The sequence below is a fragment of the Gymnoscopelus braueri genome, assembly GCF_963280865.1.
Source record: "Gymnoscopelus braueri genome assembly, chromosome: 24".
NCBI classification, from domain to species: domain Eukaryota; kingdom Metazoa; phylum Chordata; class Actinopteri; order Myctophiformes; family Myctophidae; genus Gymnoscopelus; species Gymnoscopelus braueri.
The window spans coordinates 23,175,288-23,196,360 of NC_137626.1; the positions used below are offsets into that span (position 1 = coordinate 23,175,288).

The window sequence follows — 21,073 nt, forward strand, 5'->3', positions numbered from 1 at the left end:
TAAATGGGAGGAGGGAGTTAGCTCAGAAGACGGAAGGTGTTGCTGGCGTGTCGAACCTTTGCTAGTACACATTATGCAGCCATTCTTTGAGCAGTTGTGACTTCTTCACATTTAAACAGCTGCACACAGCCACACATGGGAGCTGCCCAGTTCATACAGCACTTCTGTCTTTTGTCGGCCACTGGAGCAACCCCCCCCCCGCCTCCCCTCGACTGAAGCATACTCCCGCTGGAGCCCCACCTGTGCACCCTGGATTTTCGACCGTCTGGGGATTTGACACCAAACTTCTTCGGTGTCATAAAAACCCTGCTCGCCTAACTTTGCAGGCTAGCGGCAGACCAAGCTGCTCCAGAGACCCCTCTGACTCCTGCTGCTCACGGGGGGGGGGGGTTTGGAGGTGGAAAACCGTGATCTCCCTCGGTCATGAACGTTCTGAGAGCATCGCTTGAGGCCAGACGGACTGATAGAGCGGTTCCGAATCAGCCCAACGCAGACTCTCATTTTTCTTCCTACTACTTGCCGCGCCCTCCTCCGACCCTTCTCCCCCCCACCCTCCCATCTCCGCCCCATTTCTCTCTTTCAGCTGAAGAGCATGATTAATGTGCACACCGACACCAGTGGTTTTTCTAATTGCCAGCACACCGGTTCAGTCAGCGCAATGCATACACATGCAGGTGCGCGCGCGTGCAGGTAGCAAAGGCGCACGCACGCACACGCACGCACTCACATGAAAGCAGGTTTGGGTGCAGACACACCTACACACATACGCATATACAGTATGAGTATATACAGTAATATAATATATATATATATATATATATATATATATATATATATATATATATATATATATATATATATATATATATATAATAACTGTATGTAATATATATATATAGTATGCATGTAATGTGTGTGCAAGCACGCACATACAGGCACACATGTAGAGACACACACACACACAAACACTTTACAGGCATACGTGTACGCGGACAGACACACATGCACACTCAGACAGAAAGAGAGAGGGAGGCGGCTGGGGCAGGTGCTTGCCATTTCTCGAGGCATTAATCATCCTGCTTTAAATAACCTGAGTGTCGCATTGACGGCTAGAGACTGGGAGGATGCTACAGCGCTGTTGCCTGACAACGGCACGGACCCCGTCTTCACATCGCTCTAATGTTATCTCTGAAGCCCACCGGCCCCAAAGTGTCAGGAAATGGGCTCTCCTACCCCCGGGTCGGCCATGACGGTTTGATGGTTTTGACCTCTGCGCGATGATCTTTTTTCCTTTTTCTTTTACGTACCCTTGCCGACTAATGGTTCCTTCACGCATTCTCTAACTCTGCGCCTTTAATCTTTGCTCTAATTCTTGAATGACACAATTCAACAATGGCCCAATGGTTAATGTAAAATGCAAGAGAACAAAAACATGAAAGGTTAGATACGGCTCAAACATAAAAATAAACGTATAGAACGGACAAAATTCATAGCAACATAGCTTTCATGTCGAACACACAGGGAGAAGAAATAATCCATGGGGACCTCCGTCTGCAGATGCGTTGGGTGTACTTAAGTCTTAAGCAATAACTCATGACAGGCTATAGTTATTGTGATCACATCTAAGGGGGGTGACAACCCCCTTAGGTGTGATATGATGACAATATGCCATGGCCTGGAGTAAGTTATTGCTTTTAGAAAATGGTTACCAAATATGGCATCATGAAAATTACAGACACGTTCCAATTAAAACCGTTTTTAATAACTATTTCATTACAAGAATAGTTTTCTACAAGAAAGTAGGCCCCGGCTGCCTGCACAAACAAGGCAGTTGCTATGCAACGTTTACGTTTAGACATTTTTCTCATCTTTCTGAACCTCCGCCTATCGTCTATTTAACCACTTAAGCCATATATACTTTGTTCACAACACATCGCATCAGGGCGTGTTGTGAGCTTGTAGATCTGCTATTTTCACACAATGTTCCCAGAATAGGGACGCTAGGGTTCATGTGGTTAAGGTGGATCTTTTCCTGGTAACGTGCATTGCTCTATCCACTCCTACATAGTTAATTCTCCACCGAGGTTGAAGTTCACCTTAAATGTAGTTTTTGTGGATTTCACTTTGACCTAATGGTTTGTAGCCTGCCTTGTTAGCCGCAGAGTGATAGAGAACTGAACAAACACATTAGATTTCATAGCCATGGTATATTATTATATGCCTGCTTATAACCCATCTACTCTTTTAAATCTATAGTACGTGCTCAACATTGCCTTTTATTTTTTTATCCCTGGTTCGTAATTCTTTTATAACTACTTATGCTATATTATGGTGTATTTAAAAATGGTCGAGGGCTAGATACTGCACAGGAGACCATCATATTCTCACCTCATCCTCAAAACATTCTCTTACATGCACACAACTTGTGTAGGACAAGTTGTGCATGTGTGAGTGTGAGTGTGTGTGTGTGTGTGTGTGTGTGTGTGTGTGTGTGTGTGTGTGTGTGTGTGTGTGTGTGTGTGTGTGTGTGTGTGTGTGTGTGTGTGTGTGTGTGTGTGTGTGTCCTGGCTTGGGGACAAGATCTGAATCTGAAAGAATACAACAACAACACCAACACCACCACCACCATTCCACTTATTGATCTGCTTCCTTTCCCGGACCAGTGGAGCAGAAGTCATTGAATGAGAGCACCAACAGTCACTCACAACAATATTTTTTTCTGGGGCAGATCAGGTGCAGGCTGATTCTAGGTTACTTCATGTCGCTGTCTGGCATTCAGGCCAAACACAACAGTAAACTCATTTAACGGGGGGATGCTGAAAACGTCTTGTTGAATGGATGCACACATCTTAGTTAGGGATGGGCGTATATAGGATTTTATTGATACCACTATTGATACTGCTTATTGATACTGATACTTTCAATTCTATATTGAAAAAAGACAAGAAACAGTTCTTTTATCATTACTTTGGTGAGGGGACAGATTGAAGTATGTTTGGCAGTGGGCCTCGTTGCTTCTTTACAAGTAAATAAACTTTAGATTAGATACCAAAGAACTATCGTTTTTTAGGTTAGCAAATGCTAATAAAAAATTAGACTCAACATTTGTAGGCAGACCTACCTAAAAACATTTGCTTACAAATAGTAGCTTGATTAATTGTTTTGAATCTTTTTCCTGTGAAATAATACATCTAACAGTCTAATTAAGACTAATTCAATTCAGGTATTTCATTTTATAATCAATTGTTTGTCATAGTTTAGGTAGGTTTTTATTTGTATTCTCTCAATTACAGCAGCATTCAAGCCAGCAGTTGTGCTAGCCAATTACAGTATGACGCAATCGTCCCTCCAGGCGATGGGATCTACATTTTTTACTTTGCAAATCCAACAAAAGGTCCCTCTGGGTTATCCGGTTACATGTTTTTAAGACATTGCGCAAGAGTTGCGCCCGTAGAGATAACATTACTGATTCCCCTACTGGTCAACATTACTGATTCCCCTACTGGTCAAATGTTGAATTGCATCTTCTAATGCAAAATATTATGGAACCGGATGAAGACCGAGGCAAATTAAATACTTTCTTCAACTTGTTGGATAGCTTTTATGGTGCACTTAAAACATCTGAGAGAGTGGCGGAAATGCTTTACTTTTTGGATACGATGTGCAGAAAGGGGTAAGAAACATGTAAAGTGGAAAATGTGCGACAATGTCTACCGCAAACGGCAGAAACAAACGAGGAACCTCATCTCGGAGCTATACAGTGGAGGGAGAGGTTCCGTCGGAGCTACTGTCTATCCTGCTTATGGGATTTACTAGACAATCAACTTGTCTTGTAGCTGTAGCTACCAATGTACAGTAGAACAGTTGCAGCTTTCCTTCAAAGAATATGAAGCTACTACCAAAGTCAAGAGTATAATTACAGTACGCAATAAGCCGAAAAGGACAAACCGTTTCTTATAAAAAGTTCAAGACACGTAAAACGGAGGTATTACATGTCTTCTAACGTAATACCTCAAAAACACCTCGGTGGCTGTTAATATGCAGCCCAGTAAAGCTTGTTTGTGAAACACCTTATCAAAATGAACTAAATGGCTCACACATGCATTTCATTGATATAAAGTGCTTTTCTGTCTTTGCCACGCCTGAATGAATGTCAACTCTCAAACACAAGGGCTTCTTCGCATCTGTCCAGTCATCAGAAAGAGATTGTCTGGTGTGCTTTTGTGGTGCTTTGTAAGACAAGCTCACTGAACTTTCAAATGCCTACCAATGTGAATTGTGAACCCCAATTACCATCCTATACTGTACATACACGATGCATAGCTCTGTAGCTCCTTAAGGATTTGGACAGTGACACACTTTATGATTGCAAGATCTCAAAGCCCTGTTCGTAAGGACCTTAGGTTGTATGGCTAACTGGCAATGACATAAGTCAAAATATTGTCCATCATCTTTATCAGAATCAAGCAACTTTATTATTACATCACTGGTTTACAGGTGTAAAGAAGTGGGTGAAATTAGTTTTTGTGCAAGCTTCTTTATTTTTATTTTTTTTTCAAGACAGGGAAAAGAAGAAAGGGGGGGGGGGCAGAGCTTTATCTGTTGCTTGCTTCTGTGTTCTGTGATCGAGGAACCGGATGTAGTGATCCTATTCCCTTTCAATGTATGGGGAAAATGATTTCATAAACTAATGTAAACCGAGCAGATTCTGCAAATAGATAAAAGAACTACAGTACCAAAGTTCAATATCACTGTAATGCTTTGGACCAAAATATGAAATGACAGTAACCAAGACTAAAGGATAAAGTGCAGCATTTTTGTTTTAATTTCAAAAGGTGCGTATAGTATCTGTGTTCATCCTTTAAACCTTTCATGAATAAAATGTAATTTTGTCCAATCTGTATGGTAGAGTATGTTAATACAACATAACTTCTACAATTGGGGTGGTTGTATTTAGTCTCCTGCTCTTCTATTGAGACATTTAGATTGTGTCAAAGTCATGTCTCACCTAGACATAAGATCTGACACGAAATTACATTTGTCCCCCGAGCAAGCAGGTCGGCTCTATTAGCTCAATGGTAAAAATGTCAGCACTTGTGCAGTTCAAATCCGGGGTAGAAGAGGAAAGTTACATAGTGCTGCTTTAAGGATGAAAATACCATTACGCTTAAGCAACATACACTTTAACCTTGTGGCCGCAGTGTCCAGTCCCATGTCCATCGTTTCCCATCCAAAGTTTAAAAGCCTGTGGAGCCCAAACATTAGACCAGTGTGTCGTGTCACTGGCCAAGTACTTATGGAGCTCACCACACTTATAACACCACTGCTGTGCATCCTCCTGGGAGAGCCTCCACAGAGTGTCGCGACTGCTCTTACTGTCACATCGATACCTTCATCCAATTGAGCAGGCCGGCCACTCACACACACACACAGTACAGCGAGGGCCAATTGACTTCTTGACCTGTCCACGTAACGGAGCACTACCTCCCGGTGTTTGTGGATCAATATGGCCGCTCCATCACAGACGCCGCCGCTCAGATTGCCTCCCCGGCCTGCGCGACCTTCCTGAGGACCACGGCTTACATCGATTGGTCGGAAACGTGGAAATTAACAAGTCTGGCCCCTCCCTGCCGCTAGCACTCGGACGACTTAAGACACCGCTTAAAGGCTACTGAGAAAGTTCAAAAGGGGCTGTTAATTGTTTCACGAAATAGAATTTAGTTGACCTTCTAATTTGTAGATGCCTCCGTGACTGGAAATGTTTATTTGACAGACGGAAGCTTTTTGGAGCTTCAAGGACCCACTATGACTGAAGCAGGTTTGTAGTACCTAATCAGTGTTTGCAAAGTAACATTAAGGATTAAATTAAGGATGTCAAAAAATAAATAAAAAATAAACCTTGAGATTAACCATCACATGTTGTCGATTCATAAATAACCTCAGACAGTACAATGAGAGATCTCTAGTCCAAAATAAAGTAAGTGAATAATATGCAGATGATCCAAGAAGTGGGGTGACAGTGTTTCAACAGAGACATAGCTTACCTTCCATTCCTCGATAAGGCAAATTCAACTCCTTCCTTCTGGAAAGGCATCAGGCGCTGCAGCAACTTAGGGGGGAGGGCTGTCAATGGTGGCGGTCTCTTCAGTGGAAGGGGAGACAACTTTGGGGATAAACATTGTGCTTTGCAGGGGGAGCTCTGTGGGCTTTTACAACTCTTTTCTGTCTCTCTTTTCTTGAAGCGCTTGCCCTGAAACATTGCGGAAGTGTTCTGGGGTTTCAGATGTAGGGGAGGGGGGGAGAGTGAGAGAGAGAGAGAGAGAGCGAGAGAGAGAGAGAGAGAGAGAGAGAGAGATTATTACCACTGACATAATTTAAAGCAGTGCATTGTACTTTGGCTAAGTTCATTATTTGTCAACATTAATCATTACTGGATGCAGTAGCTAATGAATAACAGTGTCACCTTGCATACTGAATTCAGTGAACTTAAAGTAATTTGACTCCATCCCTGCTGCGATGCTGTGGAGGTGTACCAGCTGTGTCATATATTATATGCATTGCTTGTCGTAATTCATATCCATATGGGCTTTAGTTAAACACACACTACAGATAGGCTACCACAAATACTGTACCTTTTCTACTTAATTAGTTCTCCATAGGCCCTGGGCATCTGTGTGAAATCACAGATAAATGTAGAGCTGTATAAACTTTTCTCCCTCTGGTTTTAGTCTGACTCTGATTTCTACCTTTTGGGGTAATTATATTCACGTTCATAGGTGCAATGCTGCATCTTATCGCACTTGACAGCCCACAATAACCAGTGGTGGAAAGTCCAAAATGTACTAGTACAATTTTTAGGTCGTTTTTTTTAACTTTTTACGCAGAGGCATATTCAGCAATGGGCAGAGGGGGCTGTTGCCTGCCCAGTTTGAACCCTTGCCCGCTTCTGAAAACAATTATAATAATAATATTTTGCCCCAGACGTCTCTGCTTAACGATAGATGGACGGGCAGCAAATCACCTTCTCGGCTTTCCCCAACAACTACCCCAAACGTGTCCAACTGTCCATACTGTTGGAGAGTCACAAACTTAATGCATATTTCTTTTTAAGAGTGCTGCATGGTTATTAATGGACCATTGCATAACAAAAGATGACTGGGCAAGTGGGCAGCAATTCACACTCTCAATAACACCTTCATCCGAAAGTAATAGCCTGCCCTACACAAACGAAATGAGTCACCAACTAAAAAAAATGCTCCTCGGAGCACAGTTCTCCGCCAGGGCAGGTAGCTTATTGTGGGCCAGCAATCTTTCACGACAATCGGAATTTGAGACATTTTGTTCAAAACGGGCCACTCTTACAAACTTTGGAAACCAATCTTAGCCAATCAGGATGGAATTTGAAAAATCTGACAGATCCGTCTTGATCACATGACTGTAGAGATAATATGTACCGATAGAGTGATGTCCAGTGTCTGGACAAAATCTGTAAGAGTAATATAAAAAAATGTGTTTAGCAAAAGTCGATGTGAAAAATTTGGGGCAGAGGTTCTGCTCTGGCATCCAGGAGTGTGTGTGCAGAGTTTAATGCCGATGGGGCCAAAGGTGCCAGAGATTAGCTGTACACAGAAGGACACACACACACACACACACACACACACACACACACACACACACACACACACAGCGAAAACATAGTCTCGGCCACGCCTTCGGCCTGGCAGATACAAAAAAGACACAAGAACAAGTCTTTCCCTCAATCCCCCATGTCCTTACTTCTTATAATTTAATTAAACTACCAATGTCAAAGGTGCTGAATGTGCGTTGCTCTTGGACTTACGTTAGTCTGTTATTGTTATTGTTATTATTAAGACTAAAGTCTACTATTTTTGCCCTTTACAGGTATTAGACTGTTATTGTTCTTTGAACTAGCTGCTACTCTGACATTTCTTTCATTCAGGCTGTCTGGAAATACTATTCATGACAAATCAAGATGAACATACATGCTTGAATTTGCTCACCATTAGGTTCAGACGTCTTTTGCGCACCTGCACCAGGTATGCTAGTACCCAGCACAGCAGCAGCACATAGTCATTAATATATATATATATATATATACTGTATATATAGCATAATGAGTAGTTTCTGACAATACTTTTGTACCTTTACCTAACATTCTGAATGACAGCACAGGACTTTTACTTTTAACAGAGTATTTCAACATTATGGCACGTCTTCCATCACACTGATAGTCTATTAGTGAATGCATGTGAACTCTTCACTCTTCTAACGTGCTGCGCGGTACAGTATCGTATTAATACCACATTGTACGAATGGTGTCGCTTGAATAACTCATGTACATCATGCTAACAAGTGACAATGTCTGAACCACTTAAACTCCTGCATCCATATTGTGGGGAAGGCTTTCGCAGAAAATAGCAGATCGACAAGGCTAATTTCAGCGAAAGCTTTCCCCACAATAGGCTCTATGCAGAGCAGCCATATTATCACTTCCTTCACAGGTGTTACCAATGATACTAATGAAGGCTTTGTTAAATTAGTGTAGCAAAGTGGTTATCAGATTTTTCAATTTCCATGACCCCCAGAACTCTGAGAGTGTACAAATGGAACCAAATGGACCCGTAATCCATTTGTACACTCTCAGAGTTACACACCGGTAAGGGGCCATTTGGAAACCACTTAAGGAACCATGAGGGTCCCTGGACCCCAATTTTAGACCGACTGGTGTAACAGAGTGTTTCCAGTGAGCCTAACATGCAGTCATGCACAATATCAGCACCCTGACTCTCTTTTGACCAGAATGGAACAGAGCCTTCATTAGTATCTTTGGCACCTATGAATGTCTTCTTAATATGTCTGCTGTGCATAGAGCATAACAGAAAACAGAAAAGACACTAATAGAGCACTGGGGGACTCCAGTCACCCATATGGGGTTTAAATGGTTGTTGTTACTGTCTGCGAACTGCGATGCTAGGCTAACACGTCAATAGTCCAGTTGATCATATAGTATTAGGTTAATTTCCTATCAGTGGATTGGAGCTTTAAACGGCTGACTGCAGCCAGGTGACCTGCATAACAGAGAGGACGTTAGAAAGTTCCATCTGCACAACAAGTTCTGTTTTGCATCAGACTAGAGCTAACTGTTATTGTGTCCACACGGACACACTTCCCACTAGAACTTCAACCTGGTGTTTGCCCTTTCTTTCTTTTTGGCCCGTACATCTACATAAATTCAGATTTCAAATATAAAGTGCTTTCATACTCCATGGCTACGGATGTTACAATTCTGTACGGGCCCTCAGAAGTACCCATATTTTCCGTATTGTTCAATAAAAAGCATTTTAATCCGATCGGTGGCCATTTTCTCCGTATTTTCGCCCTACACTTTCAACTACGCGAGCCTATCGATTGGGAGGTGTATTGCACTCTGATACTTATGAAAATAGCCACCGATCGGATTAAAATGCTTTTTATTGAACAATACGGAAGATACAGGTACTTCTGCGGGCTCGAACATATTTGTAACATCCGTGGCCATGGGTTAAGCACTTTATATTTGAAATTTGAACGTTTATGTAGATGTACGGGCCATACATGGAGAAAGTGCAAACACCAGGTTGAAGTTCATCCATGACGGTCGTGACAGACGACCGTCGTGTGATCCATGGCTATTCCCAGTTCCCACATGAGTGTAGTTAAATTCAAGTTGTAAACAAAACCAACTATGCATTCGTTTAGCTGTCTCTTGATTCCGGTAATAAGACTCATCATGTCTATATTCTGATAAGTCAACTATTGATGAAGTCTTACTGTGTTTCTGGAGCTGCACCACAACAAAACCCATGCGGCGGCGGCAGGCTGTGTGACGTGATGTCAACATGGAACGACGTAACGTGCGTGAGACGCACCGCACGTCAAGCCCGGATCCTGCGGCAGGTGCCATACAGAGAGTGGTGACCTACAGAATCCAGCGACTCCAATTTCCTAGCGAGAAAGCGTTTTTTTTAAATACAATATTCCATAACCATTCATGGCATGCTATGTTAATCTTGACCTGGAACAAGCTTTAGAATCAGAATCTCTAAAATAAATCTCTCAGTCCAACTAATGTTATGTAGGCTGATATGATATTCAAGGATTAGGTTATTATTTTATTTTATTTTAGTCATTCATGTTAATGATGAGGATGTTTTTTTTATTTCATTAGATGTCATTACGTTTTTCTTATGTCATTGTCATGCTGACGTTCAATGGTGATGACGTTTTGTGTGACATTCTTTTAATTTAGGCTTTCTTGTATGCTGAAGTTCAGTGATAATGGACCCTTTTTATTTCATATCAAAGGGCAAAAAAAAGTGAGTCAGTTGAGTCTATTAAAACTTGATTTTGGTACGTACCCTTTCTCAAAATTGCGATAAAAATATCGTGACCCACCCCGCCACCCGACATAACATCTCACCTTTTCGCAGCTTTGAGGTGAGCATGAATCCGCTCAGTTGCAAAACAGCGACCCCTGTGGATGACACAAATGGTTAGGTCACCGATGTTGGTGAGACATCGATCTTGGCAAACGGGAGACAGAAACCTTCGCAAGCCCTGACAACAGAAGAGACGGTTTATCAATTGCAAAGGAAAACGGTAAGTGTTTAGTTCTATGCATTGTGTATTCATCATCTGTGTTGGGATTCTTCTTACTAGCCGTTTGCCTGCAGATTGCACATCGCAGCAGCAGGGCTCACATAATGTTATGTCACTGTGTTAACATGCGTGATATTGGCTGATGTTGGCTGACTGCCTCATATAGCCCTAGTACAGAAGGTCCAGACCAGTGGTTCGCAACCTTTTCAGGCCGTGACCCCCCAAAATTATCATATTTCAAGTGGGGACCCCTCCAAAATAATCATATTTGAACTGGGACTCCTCCAAAATAATCATATTTGAACTGGGGAGTGGGGACCCCTCCAAAATAATCATATTTGAACTGGGGACCCCTGCAAAATAATCATATTTGAACTGGAGACCCCCCAAAAAATCATATTTGAACTGGGGACTCCTTCAAAATAATCATATTTGAACTGGGGAGTGGGGACCTCTCCAAAATAATCATATTTGAACTGGGGACCCCTGCAAAATAATCATATTTGAACTGGAGACCCCCCAAAATAATCATATTTGAACTGGGGACCCCCTGCACCCTGATAAGCACTTGGAATGTAGGAGTTGAGGCATTACATTTTACGTTCCACAGATAAATATAGGGAAAATAGCAGATCTACAAGTGTAGTGAGCTTGTAGATTGGCTATTTTCAAAATTTTTGCCTCTTTCTTATATTATTTGACAATTTGGCCAATATAGTATAGTATAGTATAGTATAGTGTAGTTTGTTGATTACTTTTGATGCAGTAATGGTCTTATTACTTTTCTGTCTTTCTTTCTTTCTTTTTTAGGTATTAAAAAGGTCTTAAAAGTCCTTAAATTGTCACTTCACTGTCATCTGGGGACCCTCCAAAATCATGTGGGGACCCCCCTGTGGGTCCCAACCCATAGGTTGAGAACCACTGATATAGCCCTGGTATATAGAAGGTCCAGACCAGGAGGACCCTTATGGATCGTGTATCTGTTTTCTCTTCCTTTATAAACTGCAGACAGACGATTATGTTGATATATGCCCAAATGTGTCCCATATACCAGTGGTTCTCAACCTGTGGGTCCAAAGGGGGTCCCCACATGATTTTGGAGGGGTCCCAACATGACAGTGAAGTGACAATTTAATGACCTTTAAGACCTTTCTCAAATCTAAGAAATTAAATGAAAAGAGACCATTACTGCATCAAAAGTAATCAACCAACTATACTATAAAAACTGGTCAAACATTGGGGAAATTGTCAAATAATATAAGAAAGAGGCAAAACTTTTGAAAATAGCCGATCCGTTGTGAGCTTGTAGATTGGCTATTTTGTCAATATTTATCTCTGGAACTGAGTCAAACTAAATTTCATGCCGTAACTCCTACATTGCAAGTGCTTGTTGTCAGGGTGGGGGGTCCCCAGTTCAAATATGAATATTTTGGGGGGTCGCGGCCTGAAAAGGTTGAGAACCGCTGCCATGTACCGTGGTTGACCCACCCACGCCAAAACAAACACTTAATAACCATAAAACTCCCCCACATCCTGTCATGGCATATGAAACGTATTAATGATGTTAGTTTTGCCTACCTTACCTGCCTGGTGCATGGTAATTATAGGTAATTATAGGAATATGGAATGTGAGGTTGCCACTGACATTGGCAGCTGTGACCTCGAAGGACTTGAGTCAACCCAGAGAGACAGGCACTACTGTAAATGCCCCCATTTGCATGTAGTTTTTGGAACTGCTGAACAACACAACAGCATACCACCATAATTACTTTAGTAAAATATCTAATAATTGATTATTTATGTTGAGGAAAGCCAGCTGGACAGATGCACGCAGATGCAAATCTGACAGGATTATGCTTCAGATATTGTGTAGCACTAAATTGCATCTACTACCTCCCAATATGGGTAAGTAATGAGAGTCAGTGTAACCCAGCGAAACGCTGTCTGATATTGTGAAAAGAACACAAAGCCCAGCTGGTGTACCACACCACCCATTGAGACAGTTGGTAGACAGACTCAGTATGAATTTGTTGAAGTAAGCCAAAACATGTAGACCTAAGCTTTTGTTTCAACGGCTACGGTACTAATGCCCAATGCAATTCCCCATGCATTTTCACTATTTTACCAACTAACTTAGAATAAAAGACCCTCATTGTTTGAGGATCCTTTAATCCCAAAATGGTTTGTGGCTGGTGATGGGCTGATCGAGGGGCACACATTTACTTGTTTAAAAAAGTGTGGGCGTGATAATGGCTGTACTTATTACTCAGGTAGTCTCTGGTTGCCAGACCATCAGAGATCTCTGCCTGCTGATACGTCTGGAGACGTATAAATGCAAGGTAGTTGCTAGTTGCAGAATGGCCACGAACAACAGACCTACGCCCACTGCTTTGAAAACCAATCATGTCATATCCCCAAAACGATTTTGGATTGGTTATGTAGTGCTGTTTTTTTGTTTGTTTTACTTTCTAGTTCAATGGTTCTCAAACATTTCCATGTCAAGGAGTAGGACCCCCAAATTGTATTTGGCCGCAGGCTCCCATTGGAAAAGATTTTGTACCAGGGAGGGACCCCATAAGAGAACATTTGTGCAGCGTTGTGAGCTTGTAGCTCTGCTATTTCACAATAGCTGAATAATGAAATAGGGCATACTGTTTAAACTGTTCCTCATTTTGCCGAGGACCCCACGGAAGGTCCCCTGGGGGTCCCGGGACCCCACTTTGAGAACCACTGCTCTAGCCGTTTCCACCCAGTTTCAGCCAGGAAAGATGGGAGATTGTCCTTAGTCTCTAGTTGAGTGAAGTGTTTAGAGACTGACTTGTGAGTCTATATGTCAGGGAGCAAGGTCCAACGTTTGTGATGGTTCATGGCTGGAGGACAGTGTAATTGCTGGTTTAAGCCCCCGGGGCGGCTTGCCCAGAAATGCTGGCAGATGTGGCAGGCTGGCCAAGTGATTAGAGTGATTCTCCCATAGGGCTGAATTCAATCTGTGCAGCAAGTGTCATTGAGCAAGGCATTTACCTGCCAACTCAAGTCGCACATGATAAAAGTGTAATCAAATTGTCTACTAAAATAATTGGCTGACAGCACTAGAAATGCCTGCCTGCATGCCATACTGAATTCTAAGTGTGTGTGTGTTAACTACACTATAGCCTATCAATCAGATTTTTTACTTGGAATGCATTAATTTATACAGAAACTGTGGTGACATGGTCCGGTGCCAATTGATGGCATTGTGGTTAAGCCACTCATTTGTGCAGTCACACCGCCTCCTGTGCCTCCCCCTGCCTACACACTGTATCCCTATCAGTGTTTCTACTGTCCCAATAAAGAACAAGAGTCCAAAAGCCCTGCTAGCAGCCCCTAGAGGTCGTGCTGCTCCTTACACCCAACTGGAAATTGGCTATAGAGCGTCGCAGTTCCCGCCCACTTCCTGTTTTTTTTTGGTGCCGGAAGAAAAAACTCAATGCATTTCCATTTTCCACATTTCCAAAAATATTTATATCTATTAATTTAAGCCTCGAATCAAGCCATCATGAGATGACATGAATCATGACCATAAAACGTTTTTTTTCTGTGATTTCTTTTTATTTTATATTTAATTATATGATATACTATATTTAATAAATACCCTTTGTTTTGCCGTTTTCACAAAAAAAAAATCACAGAATCAAACGTTTTATGGTCATGATTCATGTCATGTCATGATGGCTTGATTCGAGGCTTAAATTAATAGATATAAATATTTTTGGAAATGTCAATGGAAAAATGCATTGAGTTTTTTCTTCCGGCACCAAAAAAAACAGGAAGTGGGCGGGAACTGCGACGCTCTATAGGGTGGCGCCAGAGGAAAGACTAGAGGTAGATTAGATAAGATATCTTGTGCAAAAAGTTGATATTTCGGACTAAGGCTGGCGCTAGAGAAAAGGTTGTGGTCAAGTCAGTCCAGTCAATTTTATCTAATTTATATTGCGCCAAATCACAAAAGTTATCTCATGATGACACTTAACATTACAGAACAGGTCATGACCAAACTCTTGGTCTTGACAGAACGAAATCTTGAACAGAACCTGGCTGTACTGTACTGTAGGTGGGCATTCATCTGCCTTGACCGGTTGGGTTGAGGGAGAGAGGCGAAGGGAGGGAGAGAGACACTTACAGAGATGTACTGCAAAAAATAATAACTGTATTAATAGCAGTCCGCAGCCATTATAGTCCATGGAAACCCTTGATCCAGAGCCATGGGGTCTGTCTCTGTAATCACGATCAATGGAAGCCTGTGATATGAGAAAGCACGAAACCCTCTGGGGAAGAAGTCAACTTAGTAACATGCATGGGACATGTGTGTATACAGATGGAGAGGGAGAGGAGAGAGGAGCTTGGTGACTTATGGCAAGTCTAAGCTTATTCTACAGCATAACTAAGGCAAGCCTGAGCCAGTCTTAACTATAAGCTTGATCAAAAAGGAAAATGTGTAAACGTAGAGAGCGCAGAGCGGGTCTTTCTCCTGGACTGAAACTGGGAGATGTTTCCCAGGAGAGGAGCTTGATTATCGAATGCTCTGCCTCCCACTTTACTTCTGAGAGTACAGAGTTATAGTGGGGTAATAGAGAACAATGAGCTCTCAGCTCTTTAATATGTGATGTGCCTAACCATTAAGGGCTTTGTGGTGTCACTCAAATGGTCAAATCAGTAGGGTACATCCTCTATAGAGCATGTAGGTGCACAGCTAATTCCATGGCAATCTAGCTAGTAGTTTTGAGTATATTTTGATTGGAATTATGAGAATAAGTGGAGATTTTGGCCTCATGGTGGAGCTGGAGGAAAGGCCACTGGGTCACCAAAATCATTAGAGTTCGTTGTGGGGTCAACGCAGTCATCCTTTAGCGGGGCTAAAAAAGACTGTGTGTTCATGGGGGGATGGACTGTAACCACATGAATATATAGTGCAAACTACTTAATGAAGACACAATAGTATATATATGTATATTAGTATATATGTATGTGATTAATACTGTAGTCCAGCGATTCCAAACCTGTGGTCTGTGAGGATATTGCAAGTGGGCCCCCAAATAATTTGCAAAAAGACCTTAATGATAACATAACATTCATATTTTTTGCTCCAGCACTGGACTCTGTTAAAGCTGCCTTGAAAAGACAGCTATTCTCTCAGGCTTATGGCATATACTAGTTGTTGTTTTGTTTGTTCATTTGTCTGTTAGCTGTTAATTGTTTCTGATTTAAAGCGTCCTTGGGTTTATGAAAGGCGCTATATAAATTCAAGCTATTATTATTATTTTCCTTTAAAGCGTTTCTTTAAAGTTGTACAATGCAAAATCACAAATAACGATTTTTAGCAACCTCTGCTGGTCACTACCGTCACTGCATACAATTTCCCTAGTCCTCGATTACCCAGAATTCCATTCGTTTTCACCGGAAGCCGGAAGCGTTTCAAAAAGCGATCTTTTAATTGTTTTATACTATCTACGGATCGTTTCTCTTAGCCAGTGGAGCATTAGTTACCATGAGCTGTGCTTTCTTTTTCTGTTCTTTTTCGATCTCCCAATCCTACATTATCTTAAAATCAGCGTGAGGTTCCTTTTTGTTAATAGCGCGGTAGTTCCTGGCCAAACAGGAAACCGTTGCGGTAGTTCCTGAGGACGTCGGCCACGACGTCATGACGTTGGCCAGGAACGTCATTTTCCCGGGAAAGTCCCCCCCGTACACGTTCAATAGAAAATATATAAATAAAAGGCTTCCGGGGGTGAAATTCACGGAGTGGGTGTTGTGAAACTTTTGCCACTCGCAAAAGATATACAATTTAACTTTAGTTTTGTTGAAAACGTTACCTAGTATTACTTTAATAATGAGTTTTCATTGTGATACCGATGAATTGGAACTTAAAGTTAGTTTCATTGATGCTTTGAAAATAAACCACCACTCAACTCGGATGGGTGGGGTGTGAACGTTTTTGCGATTTTCAAGTGGTCCCGATCCAGAAAAGGTTGAGAACCACTGGTTAAGTCATCAATAGTCCCAAAAATAGAAATCATTTGAACTTTCTCCCACTTACCTCTGCATCATCGTCCTACATGGCACACACCACCCATCTGGCACTCCCATGGTAGCCTGGTAAACCCTCTCCCGGTCGCGGAATTCAACTGCTGAATGAAAATGTAATTGAATTCTGCGACCGGGAGGGTTTACCAGGCTACTCCCATGGAGGTTAACCCATTCAATCCGGGAACGCATCTGTGTCATTTTAAGATTTCTTTGGCTATTCAGAAATAGCAGATCTACAAGCTCATGGCGTCGCACAGAGTGCCCCGCTACGAGATTGTAGATCTGCGATCTGCAAACATTTTTTAAATATTTTGTTCCAGGGCCCCCAGACGCAAAGATTTTAGTTACAAATGTTAGCTTTAAAAAAAATACATATATTCAAAGATTTGAAAAAATAGCAGATCTACAAGCTCAAAATAATATGTATTTGTCCGCGGACCCCTCATCTTAAAATATTTTGTTCCAGGGACCCCCAGAAGCAAAGATTTGAGTTACAAATTAATATATATATTCAAAGATTTGCAAACATTTTCACGATTATAAAAAAAAAAAAATAAAATAGCCAAATAAATCTAAAATGACAGAGATGCGTTCCCGGATTGAATGTGTTAAAACAACAAATGTGTATAATTGTGTGCCAACTGCTACTTGACCTGCTCCAGAGGCTGCTGGTAGGACAAAGACATGATCAAATATCCAGGTTGAGGATGCTGTGTAATAGCTTTCCCTGAAGATATAGCCCTGCACTTCAATAATTCATCACCCTCCAGGAGGAAAATATCTCGCTCCCCATCATTTTTGGTGTGGCCTCCTTAAATAATTCAAACACCCCCATGCTTAAATTGTTTGTCAAATTGCTGACCTTTCAGCGGGATTAAGGAAGCGCAATGATAAATTCGTCCGAGACCTGCCGCAACGAATGGCACAATTACAGGTGAGGGATTGGATCGGACCGCTTGTCGCAACGCCGCTGTTGGTTGCTAAGTGACAGTGGGAACTTTCCCTGTCGACCGTGTCTATTGTTAGGCGCTCTGTGAGTGAAAGACGGTGGCATTATGGCACAGAGGCTGCCTGGTCCAGTCGCCTGACTGAGGCTGCAAACAGGTACAGTAATACCCTTAATGTTACATAAGCTGCTAGTGACTCTGAAGAAAGTGAGTTTGAATCCCTTTCTCTCTCTCTGTGTGTGTGTGTGTGTGTGTGTGTGTGTGTGTGTGTGTGTGTGTGTGTGTGTGTGTGTGTGTGTGTGTGTGTGTGTGTGTGTGTGTGTGTGTGTGTGTGTGTGTGTGTGTGTGTGTGTGTGTGTGTGTGTGTGTGTGTGTGTGTGTGTGTGTGTGTGTGTGTGTGTGCACCAAATTCAGGGCTTACAAACATTGGGTGGGCAAAATACTCGAAACAATTGTATTTTCGAGGTGAAAGCTGGATTTCACCTTCAGCCATGGATAGAAAAAGCTGTACGAAGCTGAGCAGAGCAGTTATTGAAGAAGAATTGTGAGGGCTTGATAGATGGCTACGGTTAATTCAAGTTAAATGTGTTAAAAACATTTTTTTACACGTTCAGAGTTAAACAAGCACTCTGCGTTTTGGCTGCGTGTTGTTTTCAGGTGGTGCATTTTGTGTGAATCTTGGGGGTTTAGCTGCAGTCTTGTCTTGTTGCCTGTGGAACGGTGTTCCAACTGCAGCGGCGAGGTGGCTCTGTGAACAGCTCGGCCTCTCAGCGCCCATCGCCTCCCGCCGTTTCTCCACCTGCTCCCTGAGCCACCTATAGCTGGCAACAGACAGACACACAACCACACTCTACCACTACCCTCCTCCTTTCTCCTCTCTCTCCTCTCTACCTCTCCCATTTTTCACACCTTTCCAATCCCCACCTCGCTTCCTTTTTTTCTTTCTCGCTTCATTTCATATCACCTCACTGCCTCCCGCTCTGCTCTCCTCTCCTCTCCTCTCCTCTCCTCTCCTCTCCTCTCCTCTCCTCTCCTCTCCTCTCCTCTCCTCTCCTCTCCTCTCCTCTCCTCTCCTCTCCTCTCCGGCTCCTGTCCTTGCTTGTGTTGTTTGTCCCCGTGTCTCTCCTTTTTACCTCATCCTCACCTCTGCTCGCTTGGCCTCTCCATGCCATGTCCCTGGCTGCCCTCTCCCCTCAGCACCACCCCCCTCCCTCCCTCCCTTCCTTTCTCTGACGTCTGCCCCACCCTCCCCAACCCTCTGCTCGCAGCCGTAGAGCACAATATCTTAACGAAGAGCCCAATTTTTCCGCCGGCTTGCTCCGTTCAGCTCTTGTGCTACTGCACGTGCTACGCAGCGGCTGTCCCTGGCCCCGGCTTAGCCGCTGACCACACGCGAGTGGGAGGGGGCAGCTGTTGAACCGGCACCGTCTCCGAGACTGGGACCGGCTCGATGGGGTCGTGGAAGGTAGGCTCGGCTTTTGCACAACCCCCAAACTCTCTTGTACATAGACACACACAGGCACAGGCACATTCTCCCTCGCTCTCTCTCTCTCTGTTTCTCTGTGTCTCTGTCTCTCTGTCTCTCTCTCTCACACACACGCACATGCACGCACACACAAATACAGTACACACACACTATCTCCTTCTACTTCTCACTCACTCATACATACACACATACTCTACACATGTACTCACAACTCTCTCTCTCTCTGTCTTTGTCTCTCTCTCTCTCATTCTTCTTCCCTCCTGCTGACACACACACACACACACACACACACACACACACACACACACTCCTCCTTCTCCCTCCCTCCCTCTCTCACCGGCACACCAGACGCCTCTCCTCTCCTCTCCTGTCCTGTCCTCTCCTCTCTCCTTCTCTTGCATTCATAAACACTTGAGGCGAGTGAGAGAGACCGCACAGGAGGCAGCCGGCAGGCAGGCAGACGAGGCGGAGCTCGGAGGCAGCTCCAGCCTCCCCCCACCCCCTCTCCCCGACCCCCTCCACCACCGCCGCCGCCCCCCCAGCCAATGGTGCCTCCGGTACGATGGAAACTAAACGGTCCACCGACAGAGGAGATGGCGGGGACCGCGAAGCAGGTGGGTCCTCCTGCATCCAGAGACACACCACCGTGTCCCCTGTTCCCTGTCTCTCATAGAGCAGCGAGTCAGGGGATTGGTCAGCGACGCTGATGCTATGATGCGCCGTTCCTCCTGGCATCGGAGAGGTCGGACTGCTTCACGGACAGGTTCTTCTCGCGGGCGCGTTAATCATGGTTAAAAGGTTCGAAGTCAGACTTTATTTGTGTGGGTGGTCTTGTTCTTTTCACATGCTTTGTGAGGGGCTTGTGTGGGTTCTTGTGTGTTACAGGGATGTTTATTGACTCATCGATCTGAATGCATGTTCCATTTCAACGCTGAATGCTTTGTCTTTTAAAGACCTCATCACCACAGAAAGATCTGCTGACTAAGACAGTCAGTGGGTTTTTCTCATGTTTCCGTAAGCCATCAGAGAGAGAGAGAGGGAGCCCGGTTACACAGAGCAAGAATATGATCCTGTGTCTTCAAACCGAACGCGACATCTCACTCAGCGTTATGTGGCGGGAGGCAGCGTTTACTGTGTCTGTGGCGGGCTGCCGAGGTTGAGGCAAATCAGTGCTCCTGATTCACCCATCGCCGGTGAAAGTCTCACCGCTGGCTCTGCTCTGCATCACCGGGCTAATTAAGCTAGCCACATAAGCCATTAAGAGGCTTCTCTCTCTCCATTGTTCTGCTGCCAAGCTCACCCTCCCGTCTTCCTGTCTCCCAATTTGTTCTGCAGGTGTTTTTCGGCAAATGGACTTTTAATGACTCTGGCCGGCTGTACGAGGTATTGTTCTCTCTCGTGAGACTCCGTAGATTAGAGTGGCTAGACTTGTTTGCCAGTTCTCTGTTTGTTTCTTAAATTGTTTGTTTTTTTGTTTTGTCGTCTAATTGCCTAGATTGATATTTCCCGGGAAGAATCTCCGCTGGGATGGGTAATAGATCACCTGCATGCTCCACTGTGTGATTTAATAGAGTATCCTGACTGTCTGCACCTCTCTTGTACTGTACCGCACCCTGTCTGATTGACCCTCAGAGCGAGGAGCGCAATTAGAGGCTCATTTGTGACCGTTTATGGTTTTTCTCTTAATTGAACGTTAGCTGTTACTAACAGCTTCTCTAACACTCAGCCTGAGAAGGAGTAAACGGGATGAAATTAATATAATTTTGAAAGCTTTATCTTAAACAGGTTTTTCTTCCCTGTTTTTCTTTTTTTCTTTCATCCAATTATAGAGTTCCCATGTCAATGGCAATGCTTAACTCGCTTTACAATTAACCAGCCATGCAGGCTATTGAATCAAATTTGATTTCAGCAGAGGGTG

At 43.3% G+C, this 21,073-nt stretch overlaps 1 protein-coding gene and 1 pseudogene across 3 annotated transcripts in view; one reads left to right on the forward strand and one right to left on the reverse strand.

Moving 5' to 3' along the window:
• Positions 1–9,893, reverse strand: part of zranb3 (zinc finger, RAN-binding domain containing 3) — a 97,451-nt gene extending 87,558 nt beyond the window's left edge. The window contains exons 1-2 of one of the 2 annotated variants that reach the window (XM_080422835.1): positions 9,832–9,893; positions 6,045–6,271 (exon numbers count right to left, since the gene is read on the reverse strand). In XM_080422835.1, the coding sequence (XP_080278961.1) occupies positions 6,045–6,259 (215 nt within the window). In that variant the 5' untranslated portion in view covers positions 6,260–6,271; positions 9,832–9,893. Of the gene's footprint in view, positions 1–6,044; positions 6,272–9,831 lie in introns of those variants that run through there. The other variant, XM_080422836.1, reaches the window with a different exon arrangement.
• A 699-nt stretch (positions 9,894–10,592) lies between these two features.
• Positions 10,593–21,073, forward strand: part of LOC308080657 (R3H domain-containing protein 1-like) — a 66,758-nt pseudogene continuing 56,277 nt past the window's right edge. Inside the window, exon 1 of the transcript XR_013935052.1 lies at positions 10,593–10,659. The product of XR_013935052.1 is annotated as a R3H domain-containing protein 1-like (transcript). The remainder of the gene's footprint in view (positions 10,660–21,073) is intronic.